This window comes from Myxocyprinus asiaticus, chromosome 38 (genome assembly GCF_019703515.2).
Source record: "Myxocyprinus asiaticus isolate MX2 ecotype Aquarium Trade chromosome 38, UBuf_Myxa_2, whole genome shotgun sequence".
Classification (NCBI taxonomy): Eukaryota; Metazoa; Chordata; class Actinopteri; order Cypriniformes; family Catostomidae; genus Myxocyprinus; species Myxocyprinus asiaticus.
Genome location: NC_059381.1, coordinates 18,418,154 through 18,439,256, shown reverse-complemented (window position 1 = coordinate 18,439,256; position 21,103 = coordinate 18,418,154). Strand labels below are relative to the sequence as shown.

Sequence of the window (21,103 nt, the reverse complement as noted above, 5' to 3'; positions counted from 1 at the left end):
TTGTCCCATGTCTGCCAAACATCTTGAGTGGTCCATACATCATCTGCAGCCTGAAACTGAACTTTTGAGCAGATGGTATGAGTGAATGCACTTGGCTGCATAGGAAAACTATAGGATTCTCCCTTGCCCCCTAATTAGGGAATGACTTAACCTTCAGTGTGCTGTCTGTCTGTACTGGTCTCAGAACAGTTTGAAATGCACCTTATTTTTGGCCTAACCCTGTATACAGCCTCTGAAAGCAACATTTTCCAGCTTTTGGATGCGTCCATTGATTCTCAATGTGATAATGCACAGTGATTATAGAATATTTTAAGGAAAATTAGCCTATTGTCCACATAATTGTGTTTAACAGCGTGCTGTTTTGCATTAAAATCGATTACATTTTTAAAATGTCATATCAGATGAAACTAGAGACTACTCTTTTTACTCAAACAGCTTTCAGTGTAAAAACTTAATGAGGTTTCTTACAAAATGTAGTTTTGTTGCCGTTTATCCCAAAGACAATCTCAGCTGAGATCGGCGCCATGTTGTTTTGTCACATGACTCGGTGTGTCGAAAGTTTAACCCTTTAACCTAGATTCTCCTGAACTGAGATCAGTCAGTTTAAATTAAATTAAATTATGAATAGCCTATAGCGAAGCCGAAACGTAATGTCCACGCATGTGGACGCTGGGTCTCAGGAGGTTAATGTCAAATGTAACACTAAAATGTAGCGAATATGTTCTCACTCTCCTGGAATAGAACAGTACAAGTAAAATAGAATGAGATTGGAATATATAGTGGTATAATGATGATAATTTTAGTGGTCTACTATATAGTGTATATACATATGTTACATACCTGTATGTTAAACATGTTGTCATTTGTCAGCAATTGCTTGCCATATCACAACATTTCACTTTAGTTGTTTGTTGGCGGTATATTATTTGGAATGCCTGTTCTGGACATTCAGGCCCAGACAGAATCTGCTGACTTTTTTTACGTTTTGCACTTATTTTGAGGAAAAAGTTCAGAGGAATTCTGCAGAATGGATTTAAATGTGGCAAATGTATTAAACAGATTTAAGAGTAATGCACCTCTTTTGGTTACTGAATGCATTATTGAATTAGCCAAAATAAGAGAATTCTGCAGTAATCTACGGAGCTCTGCGTTGACGCCTGCATTGTCAGCAAGCGCTTTTCCACCATGAACAGGCTGAACGGTTCTGAGCAGGGTGAGTGATGGTTACAGTAATATTTTCACTTGAGCATGGTTTGGTATGGTACGATTACAAGCCGTTCTCGACCCCAGATTTTTCAGTAAGGTTAGCTAATTATACACAGGACAGAGAACCATGCTGGTGGAATGGCTTTCATGATCACAATTGGTCACTTGCTCAGTCAGCTGCTGATTTCACAGCACCACATTGCAAAAAGAAACCTTAAGCATACCAGCAAGCACTGATCGGTACTGAATAGCACAGTTCTGCAATGAGAACCATTTAACCAGATGGTGGACAAGTGCCTAATGTGGTGACTGTTGCCAATTCTAAGAGTATTTTTATTCCCTGTTTCAGGAAAGGTGAGGTTTACATTTTTTTCCATTTCAGTTTGTGGTGTTTGAGCTGTGATTTCAAAACATTGCCCACTATTTTGGTCAGGTAACATATCTGACACATAAAGGCAGGTGCCTCTGTTTGTGACTCTGTATTGCTATCATTAATCTTGATGTGACTGATTTCAGTTACAAGATGAAGATCATCAAACCGTCAAGATCACAGAGGAGCTGAGCTGACCTGCCTTACAGCTACGACGTTCATCTTTTCTCTCAATCTTTTTCAGTGTACAGGATGGCCTACCTCCGGCTGAAAATGCTTTTCTCTCAACTGCTGACCTCACACCCTGAGCTGGAGCCAATAATATGGACCTTGCTGCAGCACACACTCCAGAACGAGTATGAATTAATGCGAGACAGACACTTGGACCAGGTACTAAAAACCCAGCTCTTGCTCTTTACCGTATACATGCAAGTATGTTGCATTTGCTTTCTTAGATTGTAGAATTTAAATCATTGTAAATACCAATTAAGATCAGTGTTAAAAATATATCTTAGATGTGGCTTAGCTGTTAAAAGGTTACATGATCACTTTGTGTATCCACATGCCTTTAACAATTATATAAACTAATCACATTTCGGTGAAATTTGCAGTTCAAAAGCAAAAAATATATATTTTATTTTTGGGGTTTGTTTTTCAATCTATATGTTAAATTATAAATGTGATGTCTCCATCACATTTATGCACTTCATGCATTTGTGTTGGACATTTTATTTGAACAAGAATGATAGGAGTTCAGCAGGGCACAAGCCTAATGATTTAAGTCATCTTTAGAATATCTAAAGGCAAACATGACCATTTAACTGGAGTAGGACAGAACAGGAGGAAAACTTTGTGAATAATTTGTCCATTGGTCTATGGAAGTCCAGATTTTAACCCCTTTAACCATTCTAAAATGTACTTGCCTCTATGAAAATTTACCATTTTTCTTCCATTTTTTTAACAGTGGCATTTGTAATGATAAAGCCAGTGCCACAGGTAAGACCATAGATGGTTCTACATTACTGTGGTTAGGCGAATACAGATAGTCTTCCTAATAAATCAACAACAGTATTTGTTATGAAAAACTAAGAGCCTAAACATGTTTAGAAACCTTTAACTACAACTTTCACAGTTAATATTTCCATGGAGTACAAAATGGATAATAAAATGGAGATCTTAGGAAGATTAAACTACTTTCATTGCATCTTTTTCCATGAATGGAAAAATGCATGAATCTTTTTTTTTTTTCGGATCATAAAAAGGATCAAGGGTTTGGATCAAAGCTGACTGAATGATGACAGAATAATTATTAATAATAAAAATGAAGTCTTATAGATTCACCCTAATTGATTTAATATGCATCTATACCAGTTACCAGTTAGTGTTACTGCAGTCAAATAATTTTAGTTTGGACGATGAGGTGTATTTAAAAAAATTACTTGTAATCGATGTTGATGCAGGACACATTGTTATCTCTTTCAGGACTGTCTAAAAGTTTGAAAGGTTCAACTTCCCCCATATAGAGCTTTTTACTAGAAAATTCTATGTAGAATTCAAATGGGTCACATAAGTTTTGTGGTCTCCGCCAGCCACCGCGATATCGAAGCCCGACTGAATCACAAAAGTTTTGCTCTGCGCTGTCCCAGAGCTCTGGTTCTATCTCTGGAGCACGCTGATGTGTGCTGCGGTGGTTCGCACGAAACCATGCCTCATTCTCCCCAATGAGATGCATGTGTAAGAAATTAAAGCATACGGTATTTACTGCTTATAAAACACTGGACGCGAGATGAATACAATGAACTTTGCTTCGGTTGTGGCCACCCGCCTAAGTGGCTAGTAAGGTTGACGGCGCTACCCCAGGGGCGGAGCCAGGAGTTTTTCACAGGGGTGGCCAGGCAGGGGCCAGCGATCAGTGTGTGGTGGCACAGAAATTTTCGGGCAGCATTTTCATATTGTTGCGTGGATACAAAAACAGAGGGGAGTGGATACAGTGACACCCAGGGGGGAGAGGTGTGGCGACCTTGGTGTGCGCACGTTAAGTGTCCTGTGTGTTGCGGTTGTACAGAGATGGTTCTACCTTTAGAAAACTTGTGCCCAAAACAAAAAATGACCAAAATGGTGAGTGGGGTGGCCAATGGGGTTGCCAGGCTTCAGTCCATGGTGGCCACCCCTGGCCACTCCCTAGCTCCACCCCTGAGCTACCCGCCACAGCCGATTTCTACCCACATTTGGCGTGTTAATGTCAAGCCCTGGATGTAAGTGCATGTAAATGTCAACTTTGTGTGAAAATGCTATCAGAGTTCTCGCTTTTTCATGACCAGTCAAGTGCTTGCCAGAAAATTGGCCACTTCTATCAAGCGCTTTGTGTAAATAATCATAAACAGGCACATAAACAATCTAAAGAGCACTGATATAGAACTTTTATGCCGTATATATAAAATTTACAAATGAAAATAAAATGCTTGCTTTTTATATTGAATCTTTATCCCTCTCTTTTTCTTTCTCTTTTGTACATCTTTCATGTTATTTCTTTTTAGATGAAAAGGTCAAATTAAATATTTCTTGGACTAAGTTCTGCTTAGTTTTTTGTTTTCACATTCAAGATACCCTGTTTTGTAGCTAATTTGGTATAAAAATGTCTTGAAAAGGGCTTTAAGCTTATATTTCAAAAATCTAGTTAAAGATTTTGACCCACTCCTCTCTTCCCATTACAGTTGATTATGTCAGCCATGTATTCCATATGCAAGGTGAAGAATGTGGATTTGCGCTTCAAAACTATTGTGACTGCTTACAAAGAGCTGCCCAATACTAATCAGGAGGTAAGTCCACATCAAAACAACTGTATTTTGCTTCAGATGATTGGTACAGCAAGTCTTAGATTTACTCTTTTTAAAGAAAAGTGAATATGAAGTGATATTAACATCAGTTCAATATGCAACTTGTCACTCTCTCTCTCTCTTTTTATTTTTTTATGTGGCAGACATTTAAGCATGTGTTGATCCGGGATGGACAATACGATTCTATAATTGTCTTCTACAACCTGGTCTTCATGCAGAGGCTGAAGACTAACATTCTTCAATATTCCTCTCCACGGGTGAGATGCATGTTTTCAGCAAAGCAAATGTTTAGATTCTCACTGCTTGTGTTATACTGCGATCTAGTGGTCTGAAAGAGACAAAGGTCAATCTTTGGTTTTAAAAAAAGTAAAAGGTAACATACTGTATTTGACATTTGAGATGTGGTCTGAGATGTTATTTGTGAATATCGTTCACATAGTTTTGTCAGTCCTGATTCTGCAGATGTGGAGATATTCACCTGCTATGTGGTCTAATAAGGAGCTCTATATTCAAATAAGTTTGTTTCTCTTCCAGCCACCTCCTCTGTCTCCCATCCCCCGTATCCCCTGCAGCCCCTACAAAAACTCTCCTCTGCGAGTGCCCGGTAGCAATAATGTCTACGTCTCGCCATTGAAAAGCCGTATGTCTCCGGTGGTCATGACCCCACGGAGCAGGTATCACATCTGTCATTACACCCTGAGGGATTGTCCATAAGTTTTAGAAATATTCAGCATCAAATCTTCATATCATAACATTTTAAATTTTAATCATGCTTGGTCCAAATTGCTTTCTCTTTTGCTTTTCTAAACCATAGGAGTTCATTATTATGTACATATACAGTGGGGTTCAGAAGTCCATATTGAAAAGTTGAGATTCAAAATCTATATTAAACCAAGAAATAAACTAAAAAGTTTTAGGATTTTGAAAACTTTCAAACAAAGAAGCGTTTTGATGAATATAAATTAATTTAAAATATTGGTAACACTGGGATTCCCAGCTCTCAGTTCTATAGGTATTTACAGCTGGGCCACCTGCTCTGTATTGTTTTTGGGAGTAGCATACACCCCCCTAAAGCGGCAGATACTCTGGGAGAGGTGATTACTGCTTTTGGAAAAGGTCATGATGCATCAGTGTATTTACTCCCTGTTAGTTCAGAGTCTTAGGGATGGAGCTCTAACTTCTATCAAGAGATTATGGGAGAAAGATTTAAATTTGGTATTGGAGGAGGGAGTGTGGGGTAAGATTCTAAACAATGTCAAGTCTGTATCTAGAGATGCAAGGGTTCGCCTTATGCAATTCAAGATTTTACATAGATTCTATTGGACCCCCTCTAGATTGTATAGGCTTGGTCTTAAAGACACATCCACCTGCTGGCAATGCCAATCAGAGGATGGAGACACAACCCATGTTTTTTGGGGGTGCGTTAAGATCCAAGGGTTTTGGTTGAGGGTTCAGAATTTTGTATGTGACGTCTTCGGCACTCGGGTTTCGTTTTGCCCCAAACTCTGTATTCTGGGGGATGGGGCGGTCATCAGTGTTGGGAATAAACATGTGGAGGATTGAGTCCTAACCAGTGTTATGGTCACCAGACAGGTGATTTTGAGGGGTTGGAAGTCGGTTGGAGCACCCCCATTTCAGGAGTGGTGCTCGGAGATGAGGAGAGTGGCAGCCTTAGAAGAAGGGTCTTATAGAAGATTAGGGAATTTGGATTTGTTTGTTGGGAAATGGGGTGGGGTGCATTCTTGGAGGGTTCTCGGGTGGAATAGTGGAGAGGGGAAATTGTCAATGTGTGTGGGTTTTTTTTTTTTTTTTTTTATATAGATATGCATTTTTATTTTTTTATTAGTTGTTTGGTTTTTGTTTTCTTTTGTATGTGTTCATGTATGACCACAGGTGTGTTGAGGTTTGGGGTGTGGATGGGGATGGGGAGGAGGAGGGGTTAAAAGTTGATTTTGTGTATTTATGTTTTGTTTTTCTGTGTTTTAATAAAAATGTTAATCATAAAAATATTGGTAACACTTTACAATAATGTTCCATTCGTTAACATTATAATCAAAAATTATAATCCATAATCCAAAAATTCTGTTTAACATGACAAATACAGTGCTCACTCCTGCTGCCACCTCTTGTCTTGATGCAACACCTGAGACTTGTGTAGCATTTTTAGATCATTTTATTGGTAAGGTTGATGCTTTACAATCTTGCATTACCACTAGTAGTCATGACCCCTCTGAACCAGTCACTTGTTCTGTTATGTTTGATAGGTTTGAACCTATATCTCTCACTGAGTTGATGGATATAGTCCAACAGATAAAGCCTACCACCTCTTCTGTTGATGTTATTCCTGCTCGGCTCCTCAGAGAGGTGCTGAACACTGTTGATTCTAGTGTGTTGACTATTATGAATAGCTCCTTATATAATGGCATTGTTCCATCCTGCTTTAAGCAAGCAGTGATCCAGCCAACAATGTTGGTGCCAGATGGGCTGGTTTGAGTATTTCTGTAACTGCTGATCTCCTGGGATTTTCACACAACATTCTCTAGAATTTACTCTGAATGGTGCTAAAAACAAAAAACATCCAGTGAGTGGCAGTTCTGTGGACGGAAATGCCATGTTGATGAGAGAGGTCAACGGAGAATGGCCAGACTGGTTCGAACTGACAAAGTCTACGGTAACTCAGATAACCGCTCTGTACAACTGTGGTGAGAAGAATATCATCTCAGAATGCTGTTTTGGCGGCACAAGGGGGGACCTACACAATATTAGGCAGGTGGTTTTAATGTTGTGGCTGATTGGTGTAAATGCTTCCCCTGGGTTCAATTTTTAGGAAATATAACATTTCATTTCATTATCCCGATGATACACAGCTGCATGTCCCACTTAGTTCTGATGATTCATATTCTGCCATTTTTAAATGCTTTGAGGATATTAAATGCTGGACAGCAAGAAACTTTCTCCAGCTAAATGAGAGCAAGACTGAAATTGTGGTGTTTGGCCTCCCTAGTGCTGTCTGATATCACTAGCAATCTAGCGACCCTGTCATTAAATGTTCACCCCTTTGCTAAAAACTTGGGTGTGATCTTTGACAAAGCTCTAAATTTTGAAAAACAAATAAGTTCTGTGATGAAGGGCAGCTTTTTCCACCTCAGGTTGATTGTTAAATTAAAACCATTGCTCTCATTTAAGGATTTGGAGATCATTACTCTTGCCTTCATATCATCCAGACTTGACAATTGTAATGCATTGTTCATGGGTCTTGGTCATTCATCTCTGTATCACTTGCAGTTAGTCCAAAATGCAGCTGCTAGGTTGCTGACAGGAACAAGGAAGATGGAAAGTATTTCACCTGTTCTAGCATCTCTTCAGTGGTTACCAGTCCAATACAGGATTCATTTTATGATTTTGTTATTTGTTTTTAAAGTTATAAATGGTTTAGCCCCATCTTATCTCTCTAATCTCCTTAGTCATCAACATTCATCCAGTATTCTCAGATCCTTTGATAAACTTCTCCTGCATACACCACGCTCACACTTGAAGTCTAAAGGGGATCGTGCCTTCTCCGTAGGCGGCCCTAGATTATGGAATAACGTACATCCTGGACATTAGATCTGCTCCTGCTCTTCACATATTTAAATCACATCTGAAGACGTATTTGTATTCTTTGGCTTTTGTATGAATGTATATTGTGTTGTTTATTGTATTTAATGTAAAAAAAAAAAAAATTCTCCTTTATTTATTGTTTTATTTGCTCATTTACAGCACTTTGGTATACACTTGTTTTTAAATGTGCTCTATAAATAAACTGACCTTTACCATTAGTTCAAGCTGAAGTACATAATTTCTGCACAACTAGCGCCACCGAACGGAATTGCAAAAATAAACAATGTTTTCAAAACAGCTTTCCAAAGACACCCCACACCTGCAGTTGTTCAAACAGTCAGGTAGTCACACCCCCGACTCATGGCATTGGTTGAGTAACGTTGTTGGGACAGGTCTGAGCAGGTCAAAACAAACGCAGGAATTTTTATAGTGCCACAGAGACAGTGTTAACCGTTTGCAAGAAAATTAACCTATGAATGTAAGCCATTCTTGTAGTTGTCTCTGCACATTAAGCTGGGACAGAAGAAAATATTTTAACAATGAAAAAAATGACACCTCAGCTTTAATGCATTATGTATCATGAACTAACAATTAACAGTATTTTTTGCAGCATTTATTAATCTTTGTCATCATTGTTCGTTCATGTTAGTTCATAGTGCTTTAACTAATGTTAACATACAACCTTCGATTTTAAAAATGTATTGCGGTGATGATAAGTTGAAATGAACATTAACCAAGATTAAATGCTGTAAAAGTATTGTTCTTTGTTAGTTAGTTAATTGATGTTGTTAACTAATGTTAATAAATGGAACCTTATTGTAAAGTGTTACCAAAATATTTAACATTCTGCATCATTTCAGGTCGTGTGTGTGTGTGAATCGTTTTTTGTGGTTTGAGGACTTTTTTTTTTTAGGTTACAAACTAGTAATTACAAGGGTATTATGCTATAAAGGTAGTTTATGAGGACACCCCTAGGGTGTCTGTAATTTAAACGGCTTAAAAAAACGTACTAAACAATGTGTTTTTTTGTTTTGTTTTTTTATGTAAAAATGCAGAAAGTTTTTTGTGAGGGTTAGGTGTAGGGTTAGGGGATAGAATCTATAGTTTGTACATTATAAAAATCATTATGTCTATGTAGAGTCCTCATAATGATAGCTGCACCAACATGTGTTTGTATGTGTATTTGGTACTAATTGTGGCATCTCTTTTCTTTTGTGCTATCTTGGGCAGAATTCTGATATCGATTGGCGAGTCGTTTGGGGTTAGTAATTTAAAAGCACTTATTAAGCTTTCAAACCAGTAAAATTGTTAGACCTTGTTTAGAAATCTTTTTTCTTCACTCTTTCTTCCCACAGTCAGCAGACAAATTTCAAAAGATCAATCAAATGGTGAGCAGCAGTGATTGGTCCCTCAAGAGGAGTCTGGAAGGAGGCTCCACCCCCAAACCCCTGAAGAGATTGCGCTTCGACATGGATGGGCAGGATGAAGCTGATGGAAGGTGGGAAAACATTTCATGCTGTATTTCTTTTTCACGATTTGTATCGCTCTTCAACATTCCATTGAATCATTATGACTGTTGGTTTATTTTTAGCAAATCGAGTGGTGAATCAACACTTATTCAGAAGCTGGCAGAAATGAGTAAGTGTCCTGCTTTGGTACATGTCTATTGTCTGAATTGTGAGCTAGATATCCCGGAACCATAATGCTGTCGTATTTTCCTCACTTTGCCAAAGCTGTTTTTATTTTTCATGTAGGATGAAATATATGTATACTGTGGATTGGCTGTAATTTTAGTTTTGTCATTTTTAACAGTAATTTTATTATTAAATGATATTACTGTTTTTTTTTAATGAATTGTAGTCATGATGTAATCTACAGTGCAAATGCTTTAAACATTTTAAGGCGGAATATTCAACAGTTAAAGGAATATTCCTGGTTCAATACAAGTTAAACTCAATCAGCACCATTTGTGGTATAATGTTTAAAAATCTGGGTGACAGTGAGGCACTTACAATGTAAGTGAATGGGGCCAATCGTAAACGTTAAAATACTCACTGTTTCAAAAGTATAGACACAAGACATAAACAATATGTGTGTTAACATGATATTAATGTGATAAAATCACTTACTAACCTTTTCTATGTAAAGTTATATACAATTTTACAACTTTGTTGCCATGACAACGCAATGCCTTAGTCCTAAAATGACCATAAAATGTACATTTAAACATTAAGCGCAAATAATATGCGTTTTAACAAAATTCAAATGAGGTTTTTTTGTTTTTGTTTTTGTGTTGTTTTTTTTATTATATATAAGCTTCACATTTCTGCCTTTTAAACCCTCCAACAATTGGCCCCATTCACTTCCATTGTAAGTGCCTCACTGTGACAAAAATATTTTTTTGTGGTAATCAATATTATGCCTCAAATGCTGTCGAATGAGCTTAACTTGTATTGAACCTGAATATTCCTTTAAGGCCAGGAATCAATGTAAAAGTCTCAAAATGATGTTCTATTCAGCCTAAATGGATTCAGAAAGTATCAGAGCCCTCTACCGTCAAAATATAGACATTGTTGCTTCATGTGAAATCGCCTGTGGGGTTTTTTTTTTTTTTTTTTTTTTGTCACTGTAGGCTCAACTCGAACTCGGATTCAGGAGCAAAAATTGAAGGAAGAGTCTGTTAAAGAGCATCCAGAGCCCTGAGTCAAGACAATGTGCATCTTGATAAAACCACTCCGCCATCAAAAAGTGTTTTACATTTTAGACTCATTCACCTATTTTAGAATTTTAGCGGTGCACTGCATTTCCTGAAATAGCAGAGGTGTTTTACCTGTATTATTTCCTGTGTTTCAAGTTTGAGTGTCCATGAAGGAGTTTTTATTCTTTATTTTATATAGTAGTTGACAGTGTAATTGAGAAAATAATGTGGAGGTACTCAGTGCAACTACAAACATATACAAATGGTTGGTTTAACATGTCATGATAATTTATTATTTTGGTTTTTGGTTGTCATTGTCATTTATTTTTTCCCTTCATTTTAGAGCTGCCTACTTTATTTTGCAGTCCTGGAAATTGTGATTTACTGTGTGTAAAATCACATTTGTTCAGAATCATGTTTTGGGCAAAAGCAACAGCCTTTTGTAGATCTGAATCCTACTTATAGCCTTTTCTAAACATTTTTTTTGGATTGATATGATTGAATGGATTTAATTTTAAAAAATTATTGTTATAGAAATTGGCTGCAGTTTAAGCATTATTGGGTTTGATGTTTTAGGGTTGTGATTGGTGTGTGAGTGGACGTGTGTTTGTCAACACCTGGTCTTTTATTGACCTTTTTTATGTTCTTCCTGGACCGAGTAAACCATTTTTGTTATGGAATTGTACGATTTTTGAAGATTATGTTTTGATTGTTTATGCTTTGTAATTTCTCTAAAAAAAAAAAAAAAATTATCTTTAATGTTCTTTACAAAAGATTATGTAATGCCTTGAATGTTTATCAAATGACTTGTTTGGAAAAGCAAAATGAAATGTTCCTGTTTTTAAATATAGAAGATATGACACCTGGATGTGCATCACATTTCCGCATGTATCATATGTAGATAATGATGTATTACACCCTTTTGTATCGATAACACATGCCTAAACAGAGGTTGGCAGATGCGTCCTTCCATACTGGAATGCATTTTGCCAGGAAATGATAAGCTCCCCAATGCCTTGGTTTGTGAATCACATTAAAGTTGCTTAAGTTCAAACATTTATCTGAAGAGCAGGCACCATTCTTAGCATTTTAATTATCATAGATTTGTATTTTTTACTGGATATATTTGAAGATGCAAAAATGGTTTTCAAGTGCATACCCAATCCTTAAAGGCAAAGTACACCTAAAAATTAAAATTATGCCATAATGTCTTCTGTGGAACACCAAAAGAGATGTAGGCAGAATGACCGCCTCAGTCACCATTCACTTCCATTGTATGGAATGCAGTGCAAGTAAATGGTGACTTGAACATACTGCCTGACTTCAAAGTGAGGTAGAGTGAACAGAACCAGAATTACATGTTTACAAAGTTAGGACACATTCTGTTTATAACAAGATTACAAACACAATATTATTTAAAAATAATTGGAGTGTTTTATTTTATTTGGGGTTTCTCTGAAAAAAATTTTTTTGCAGTTAGTCCACAGTATGTGTGAATGACGAGCTCTTAAATTTTAGTGTGAAAAATTGCAGGCGGCAGCCCAAAAATGCACCAGTTTTTTTTCAAAGACTGTTTTTAAATTAATTTGTCACCCCACATTTTTATAAGGCTTAAATGTGATTTAAAGTGGTTGTAAACGGAATATAACATAAAACATACACTCGTGTGTGTGTGTGTGTGTGAGAGAGAGAGAGAGAGAGAGAGAGTGAGAAAGAAAAAATATAGCAAAGTCTAGCAGCCCATCAGCTTTGAAAACAAATGTTTAAATACGCTTGAATATGTTGCCCCCACAGCTGTTAGCTTATAGAAGCCCCCTCAATAGGGACCTGTGACTATGAGGGCCCCCAGCCTGCTTATAGCACCCTTTTGCCTTCATGTTTCTAATTGAATTGTTTTTTTTTTTTTTTGCCACTCTTTAAAAATTTGAATTTTCTGACTATTATTTCATATAGGCTTTATAGGGTTAAGCTTTATGCTTTGTATAAAAAGTGCTGTCGAACAAAAACATTTATTATACTATTCATTGCAATAACTGCATTTCTCCCCAATATTACAAAGCATAACTGGACTTAGGTGGTTGGGGAAAAGTTTATATTTTATTTTGAGTGGTACAAAAGTACTGACCTAGAAATGTAAAGTTTGTCAAGACAAACAATGTTGGTTTGAAAAAACCTTGTCTGAAAGTTTAAAGTGGTTTTAAATGCTTGAAGTTAGAAATTTATACAGGTCTTACAGCGAAAAAGAAAGAGAGCAGATTAAAGAGCTGCTGTGTATGTTTTGAAATCATGAACATTCAAAAACAGACTCTCAGATCATTTAAAAATTCTGTTAATCCACCCTAAGGGGTAAGTATAAGCGCTTACATGATGCCTTCACAGGGCTTTTCGATGGGAGAATAATAATGGTAGCCAAGCTGTAGGGTCATTGCAAACAGAATTTACAATAGAATGACCAAATGACCACTATTTTTGAGCCCCACACCTTTCAGCCTATTGAAGCTCTCACAATAGAGGGTGAAGTCTTTAAAGGAAATATGGAATAGGGATGATCACTTCTGAATGGAACGCACCTCATCATTCAGATGAGTTAGAAAAGATATAGCAGCGTGAGCCAGAACTGCCTGAACTTTTTGCCAAGTTTCACCAAACCCATATGTACATGCTGTAGGAGTCTATTTGTTAAATTCTTTATATTTAAAGTGTTTAACCTCAACCCTAAATTAGAATATGTCAATGTATTATTGCCCCTTTAAATATATGCATGTTTACATATTTATTACACATTTAAAAGTTAAAAATAATATATATATATATATATATATATATATATATATATATATATATATATATATATATATATATTATGCATATTTTGTAGTATTTACATTGAGTTTACATTATGTATAACGGGTATTTAAAGTTCCAAGAGGTCCAGTCTCTACATTTCCTTCCCAGCAAAGGTTTGTACAATAACTTACATGGTGTCAGTAGTTAGTATACTGTAGCTATGAAATGACATAAGGAATGCTTAATCAATTATATGACATAGTTATTATAAATGTACAAGTTGGCAGCAATAGTACTTTGTAAAATGAAAAATCATAAAGTCAAAACAGTCTCTTTAAAATTAGGCAAGGATTTTGACATTGGGGCCCCAGAGACAAAGCCAAAGTAATGTGGTTTGAGGAATATTCTACCAAAAGATTAAAATATTTTAAATTGGTTTTTCAACCGAGTGCACTTTGATATGAATATTAAAAGATAAAATCAACTGTTTGTTTTGATGCTGAATGACAACAGTCCAGTATTTGTGTTTGAATATTTTTAGATACCTAAGGAGCATAGCAGGCCCTGTTCATTTTAGATACATTAAGTTCACTTTGAGTCTTGTTTTCTGCAGTGTGTTTTAGAGAAAGATGTAAGCTCAGCTCAGTTATTTTTCTGCTACGGCCTAATGCACGCGAACTCGTCACGAGACTAATTTGCATAAACGCGATTGGACAGGACGCGGATCTCGGTTCAAGACTAATTTGCATAAATACGCGATTGGACAGAATGTGGATCTCGTCACGAGACTAATTTGAATAAACACGCGATTGGACAGGACGCGGATCTCGGTTCAAGACTAATTTGCATAAATACGCGATTGGACAGAATGTGGATCTCGTCACGAGACTAATTTGAATAAACACGCGATTGGACAGGACGCGGCCCCAGGCTGGCGTTTCTTCACCACTGCTGGAGACAGCTGGGCGTTTTCCAAAAGGCATTTATGTGCCCTTGAAGGGCACTTCGGGAAGAGGACGCCACTCGAGAGATTGTTCCACACAAAAGTAAGAAAGTTAATTATTTCACAAAGGGCCCTTTCACTAGACTTTTAGTCCAGGCTACATTTAAACTGTGATGCCATGCTCCCTTCAGAATGCACACATCAAGAGCCTAAAAGAAATTTGGCCCCAGGGCCCTTGCTAGTCATAATCCGCCCCTGGTCAGAAGTGTCATACAAAGGCATTTTTAAGACTTTTGGTTGGAGTTTCATGTGCACAGAGGCATATCAGTAAGTCCACTGCCTCAAGGTAGGATCTTGTGGATTTATGAATGAAATAATCTTGTTTTAAAATCTCTTCCCTCTGCTTTTAGTTGTTATGACAACCCCTTTAACATACACATGACAACTCTGGCAACTCCACTTTGCATCAACACCATAGATATCTATATACAGTATATATAAAACGCTAAACCGGGCGCTCAAAGACAACATTTTCAAGTTGGCTGCGCGCTTGTTTTTCAGGCGCATAGCATAACCAAAAGAAACTGAGCACATCACCCAGTCCTCAGGGTATTTATTTATTCTTTTTATTCATTTCAATACATTTTAAAATATTTGTTTCTTCTTTTTTGCTCTCAAGAGAATTTAAAATGGACTTTTATTGATCTTTTTTTGTTTCGTTCTCTGTATAATTTCATTGTGTATGAAAAGTGCATGAAATGTTATAAACTTGCCTTGCCTTGCCTAACATCTATTGTGTTCCACAGAAAGAAAGAAAGTCATTCAGCTTTGGAAAACCAAGAGGGTGAATAAATGACAGAATATTTATCTTTGCATGAACTATCCATTTAATATAAATTATTTGGGTATTGCATAAGTGCTTAACTCTTTTTAAATTCCTTGGTGTGATCATGACTCTGATACAGAAGTAGAGAAAGTCTTTATGCAAAAAGGCAGAAGTTAATTCAATGCAGTTTGCTCATGCAAATTCCCCAGCACATCAGTTATGATAGCATTTTTTAGTGATCTGTTGCCGTCATAGAAGGTCACAAAGGTTTTGTTCTGTCAGCAGGGGGGTTTTGTTAAAAGGTTATCAGTGCATCTTCTTTTGAAGTGATTGTCATCAAAGAGAAAATATAGAGCAGTGCAAATGGATGGCGTAAACCAGAGGAGGAGACAAATAATGGGGAAAGGTAAATGCAGAATGTGCAGTTCAGCTTGTGAAAAACAAAGCTGATGAAGCATGTTTTGTAATACATCTAAATGGCATCAATAATTTTACAAAGCAGCATGTTTTGAGAAGCTTTGGACTTAACAGCTTTCTTACATAGCCTACTGCATAGATAGACATGTTATTCAAAACATTTGGAATCCAAAGCAATTGAAAGAACTGTGAAAATAGAAAAAATAAAATAATGCTGTTACAGGAAGAGTGCTGTTCTTAGAGAGAGAGACAGCTCTTGTGTTTGAAGTCTTAAATTTACCTTTTGCTTTGAGTGCTTCATGAAAGAGAGGCAGGTCTTGGGACATCCTCCTTTTAATTTCTGTCCCTTACCTACTCTTAAATAGCTGAAGACAATGCTGCGCTGGTTGGGTTGGTGATAAATGTCAAGCGCGTGATGATCTGTTTTCACCTCTCTTGCTGAAGAAAAAGGTAACACCTTTTTTCTTTTTTTAAGTTGTGTATCTACATGTTCTTAATGTACTATATAATCACAGTATTCTACAAATAGGCTGTCACAGTTGTTCAGTATGTGTAAAACAATTTAACTGTACTGAAGTGTATTATGAGAAAAGGATTTATTTAAAAAAAGGTTGAATGCTTGCTACTGGTTATGCATCGACTTAAGATTCTCATGTTAAACTAGAAAAACCTTTCTTCATAACTTTCGAACAGCTTATGCTAACAAAATGAAAAAAAAAAAAAAGAAATACTCAAAATGCCTCTTAAAATCCCAAAATAATGAAGTAAAACTTACTGTTTTGTTTTCTCATTCTAGTGACAGCAACAAGCATAGAGTGTTTGTGCTTCAGGAACGATACCAAGATATTGCAGAATTTCTTAAAAACGCATTCACACTTTGTCTGAATTTGATCATCTACTTCCAGGGAAGGACATGAATGCGTCTTCTTCAGAACTGTGGAACAACATTTCCTGTGGTGGCTCCATTGATGACTTCAAACACGTTGTGTACCCTGTAGCCTACTTGATTATTTTTGTCCTGGGGACTGCTGGCCACTCTTTATCTATCTGTGTCTTCTTCAGCCAATGGCGAGTTCAGAAGAGTTTCACTCCAGTCAACTTGTTAATGGTGAACCTATTAGTGTCGGACCTAATGCTGGTGTGCTCTCTTCCACTCAGGATCTCCTACTACCTGTTAAACTCTCATTGGCCATTTGGTGACATCGCCTGTCGAGTTATATTATACGTGTTTTATCTCAACATGTACAGCTCTGTCTATTTCCTTGTGGCCCTGAATGTCTTACGTTACCTTGCGCTGGTGTGGCCGTACCTGTACCTACGCATACAGACCCACTGTTGTGCAGGTATCGTGTGTGGTCTCATTTGGTTGTTGATGGCTTTGGCAAGCAGTCCACTGCTGTTCTCAAAGAGGGGAAATCGAGGCGAGGGCAGTGCTCGGTGCTTGGAGCTGGCATTGGAAAGCGTGGAAAAATTGCTCTTCATCAATAATGTCTCCTTTCCAGTGGGCTTCTTTTTACCCTTGGTGGTCATCATTTTCTGCTCTGTCTTTGTTGTGAAGAGTCTTCTGAGACCTAGACCTGGACTTGGTAGGACCAGACCTTGCAGGAAGAAGGCATGCGCTCTGGTTATCATCAGTTTTGGGATCTTTCTGCTGTGCTTTTTACCATATCATGTAGTGCGAACAATCTTCTTATATACAGAGAAGCAAGTCAAGACGAATGAATACAGAGGCTCTTGTCACTATCTTTGTGTAGTCCGTAAGGTTGCCGTCATATCACATTGTTTGTGCACTGCTAACAGTTGTCTGGACCCTGTCCTTTTTTTCTTCGTTGGGGAAAATTTCAGAACATTCTCTGCTAAATGGATGGGAGGAAGAAGAACAAGCAATAGTGTTGCTAGAAGAAGGCAGCAGGAAGAGTTGCAGGTTTTGCAGAAGTGAAGGAAACAAGGCTAATAATGGCTTGGGCACATTAGATGTTTCACAAAAACATTTGTCTTAACCCTTGTGCTGTGTTTAAAATTTTTACCTAATTTGGAGTTCCCGGTCAAAAATGACCGGCCTATTAATAATTGCTTATAAATCTCTCGTTATGCTAGATTATCACCAAATATTGGATTAGATCTTTTTGTCAACTTGTTTTCTTTCAATTAGCACAGGTTTTGTGTTTCTTTTTGGAGCTTATTAATCATAGGCCTCACTGACCTGAGCTTATACACCTCAGTTTTTGAGTGAAAAAGCATTATTTGTGAATAATTTTGGCAATATTAAATAAAATATGAAAACATTTTATACTATTCATCACACTAGTGCGCTTTCATATTTAACCAGGAAGTTTGTTTTGAAATGCTTTTATTTTGTACAAAAGTATAACAAGTTGGAAATGTGATACCCTGTGTGAGCAAAATAAGTAAATTTTAGTCCAATAGGATAACATTAGCATTTTCAGGCTAAAGAAAATCCTCTTCGGGTCAAAATGATCGGAACACAACATGAGGGTTAAGATGGTTATTTTATATCTTCTGCTTTAGTTTGTTGATAGAACATATCAATTTTAGATTTCCAAGCATTCCTTTTGCAAAATAGAACAGAATAGAAGTTGAACAAGGAGCCCTGCAACAGATGGTATGGCCCCATAGAGCCCATATTTCAACATCAAAGTCGGTCTGGGGTTACATTAAAGCAATTGAGAATACAAATCAATAAAACCAGTGCTTGAAGTGGGCAGGTACTCACCAGTACACAGTACCTGCACTTCTATAATTTAGTCTACAGTGTACCGGCAGTTTTTCTTGCATAACACCTCTTCTCAGATTCTCCCGGTACTAATCTTTATTTATTGTAAGTCAGTGAATGATCAATACGGCCCGCCAGTCACTTTTATCTGTCCCTGATTTTGATCAAATCGCATCACAGAACATCCAAGCGCTCTCTGCGCAAAACTCAGCAGTGAGTTTAACAACACTTAGCGGCATGCAACTGCATCAGCGGTCATCAGATGTTATCCGTGGTCAAGTTCTGGACACAAGAGCGTGTGTTTAAGCTTGTCTGGGCATACTTCAATTGCATTGCTCTCCAAAACATGAACCAGAAACTTTTAGGTGAGCACATTTTATCGCGTCTTATTCAATCAAATGTATTTATGCAAATTGCTTAGCCGCTGAGTGCAGTCAAATCTACAGACTTCACAGCTGTTACAGAAGTGATGTCAACTCATATGCACAACCTGTTCAGCAAAAGATAAATTAATGATGAAAACCGAACCTTTAACGAAAATACACAGAAAAGTTTGCTTTTATTCTCCATTCTTCAAGTACAGGCATATCTGTTCAGCATCTGTAGTACTCATAAAAAGTGATAACATGAAACGTCACTGACCCTGCATACATGCATTATATGGCCAAAAGTTTGTGGACACCATATGTGCTTGATGAACATTTGATTTTAGGCATCAGTTTCCCCCTTTGCTGTAATAACAGCTTCCACTCTTTTGGGAAGGCTTTCCACTATACTGTATGTAGTAACATGGCTGCAGGGATTTGCTCTCATTCAGACACAAGGCTATCAGTGAGGTCAGGAACTGATGCTGGTCGATGGGGCCTGACTTACAGTTGCTGTTCCAGTTCACCCCAAAAGTAATCAGTGGGGTTCAGGTCTGGGCTTTGTGCAGGCCAGTCAATTTCTTCCACGCCAGACACGGTAAACCATTTCTTTATGGACCTCACTTTGTTCACAGGGGCATTGTCATGCTGGAACAGAAAAGGGCTATCCCCAAACAGTTGCCACAAATTTGGAAACACATAAAGATTTTTCTTTACTGGATTAAATGGAGTAACCAAATTCATTAATTAGAAGGGGGTGTCCACAAACTTTTGGCCATATTGTGTATATCATATCAGATGTGTGTCGGCATTCTCAATCCCGAACATTAATCAGTTTGTTCTCCATTTACTAATGATTATTTGCACAAGTATCTTGCTCCTGCACAAATTCACCATATGTGTAGGACAAGGAAATGCTCATCTTCCCCTCATTGAATAGGAGGATAATAGAGAAAAAGGAACAACAGACATTACCCTTTTAAAAGTTTTACATTTATTTTATGTAAAAATACAGTTCTACATTTGATTGCCATTGTTTTGGTATGGACTTTATACCAAAGATATGGACCAAGATATGGACTTTAGCAGATCTAAATGTTCTTCCTCAGTTTTCATAAACAATAACCCTATGCTCTTATGTATATATTTTCTTTTTATTGTTAGTTGAGGGTGATTTTTCAGTCTGATCTTAAGAAGGAATTTATGGCTAGACCTTAAAAATGTTAATTTAATACCCCTGACTATCTGAAAGTAAATAAATGTATATTGTTAACAGTGTTTTGTTTTTCATGTTAACATGTTAGTTACAATTAAAGTGTAAGGCAAGATAAAAAAAGTTTGTCCCCCATTGCGTATTCATCTGGATAATCTGTCCTCTGCAAGAAAGCAATTGAAGAGCCCTGCTGTATCGTATAAACTCCCAAATTAATGAATTTATTTTTAAATAAATGTTGTGAACAAAAGCAGTCTCAGAGTGTAATTTCTTCCACTTCAAGTACGGAATAAAACAGTGGTAAGTTCTCCAAGATGCTTGGAAAAACCTATCTGCCAACAAACTTGAAAAACTGTTTACCTACCTATGTAAAAGTGTAGAATGGTCACACTAACTATTGATGTAGTTTTTTTTATGTTTACTGTGCTTTGTATGAAGTTAATTGATGAATAAAATGTATTCATGGCATTATTTATGAAAACATCTATCAATTTTTTTTTACAACTGCCCAAAACTTATGCACAGTACCATAAACTGTGTATATGTGTATATATATATATATATATATATATATATATAGGGCTGGCCCGTGGCATAAGGGACATAGGTAGTTGCCTTGGGCGCAAAATGACAGAGGGGTGCCGCACAAGAGGATTTTTATTTAATTTTTTTCAGAAGTGCGCCCTCTCATGACGACTATGCACCCCCTACCCCTGTGTTGAGCGATATGTTCCACTAACATCCTTTCAATTCTACTGATAAATGGTTACGCAGGGTGACCATGCGTAATTTTTTCCAGGACATGTCCTCTTTTCTGACCTGAAAAAAGTGTCTGGCTGGGATTTCAAAATTGGATAAAAATGTCCGGGATGTGGCTTTGTCTTCATATTGATGTGCTCTCTACAGTTAGGACCATATCACGACAAAGTGTGCACTTTTTCAAAGTACTTTTTTACATCTATCTCGTGTACCTGCCTGCTCTCTTTGCGCTCACTGTACAGTATGTGTGTGCGTGCGAAAAAATCGTCAGATTGCTCTGCAGTTGTAAAATCAATAACATAAGTACACTTTTAAAAGTATGTTCTCGTGGGGGGGCCTGGGTAGCTC

General features: G+C 37.2%; 2 protein-coding genes across 5 annotated transcripts in view; both read left to right on the top strand.

The window, feature by feature from the left end:
- Positions 1-12,020, top strand: part of LOC127428902 (retinoblastoma-associated protein-like) — a 52,444-nt gene extending 40,424 nt beyond the window's left edge. The window contains exons 21-28 of one of the 2 annotated variants that reach the window (XM_051677571.1): positions 1,821-1,966; positions 4,291-4,395; positions 4,557-4,670; positions 4,948-5,087; positions 9,244-9,274; positions 9,369-9,511; positions 9,605-9,651; positions 10,646-12,020. In XM_051677571.1, coding sequence (XP_051533531.1) covers positions 1,821-1,966; positions 4,291-4,395; positions 4,557-4,670; positions 4,948-5,087; positions 9,244-9,274; positions 9,369-9,511; positions 9,605-9,651; positions 10,646-10,716 — 797 coding nt within the window. In that variant the 3' untranslated portion in view covers positions 10,717-12,020. The remainder of the gene's footprint in view (positions 1-1,820; positions 1,967-4,290; positions 4,396-4,556; positions 4,671-4,947; positions 5,088-9,243; positions 9,275-9,368; positions 9,512-9,604; positions 9,652-10,645) is intronic. The other variant, XM_051677572.1, reaches the window with a different exon arrangement.
- A 2,398-nt stretch (positions 12,021-14,418) lies between these two features.
- Positions 14,419-20,330, top strand: LOC127428809 (cysteinyl leukotriene receptor 2-like). Of its 3 annotated transcripts, XM_051677418.1 has the most exons (4): positions 14,455-14,544; positions 15,003-15,673; positions 16,050-16,134; positions 16,481-20,330. In XM_051677418.1, exon 4 carries the CDS (start codon positions 16,598-16,600, stop codon positions 17,621-17,623), a length of 1,026 nt encoding a protein of 341 aa, XP_051533378.1. In that variant the 5' UTR covers positions 14,455-14,544; positions 15,003-15,673; positions 16,050-16,134; positions 16,481-16,597; the 3' UTR covers positions 17,624-20,330. The 3 variants fall into 3 exon arrangements, with proteins under 3 accessions (XP_051533377.1, XP_051533378.1, XP_051533379.1); XM_051677417.1 differs by having other exon boundaries at positions 14,419-15,673; positions 16,590-20,330; XM_051677419.1 differs by lacking the exons at positions 14,455-14,544; positions 15,003-15,673 and having other exon boundaries at positions 15,941-16,134.
- Positions 20,331-21,103: the final 773 nt, after the last annotated feature.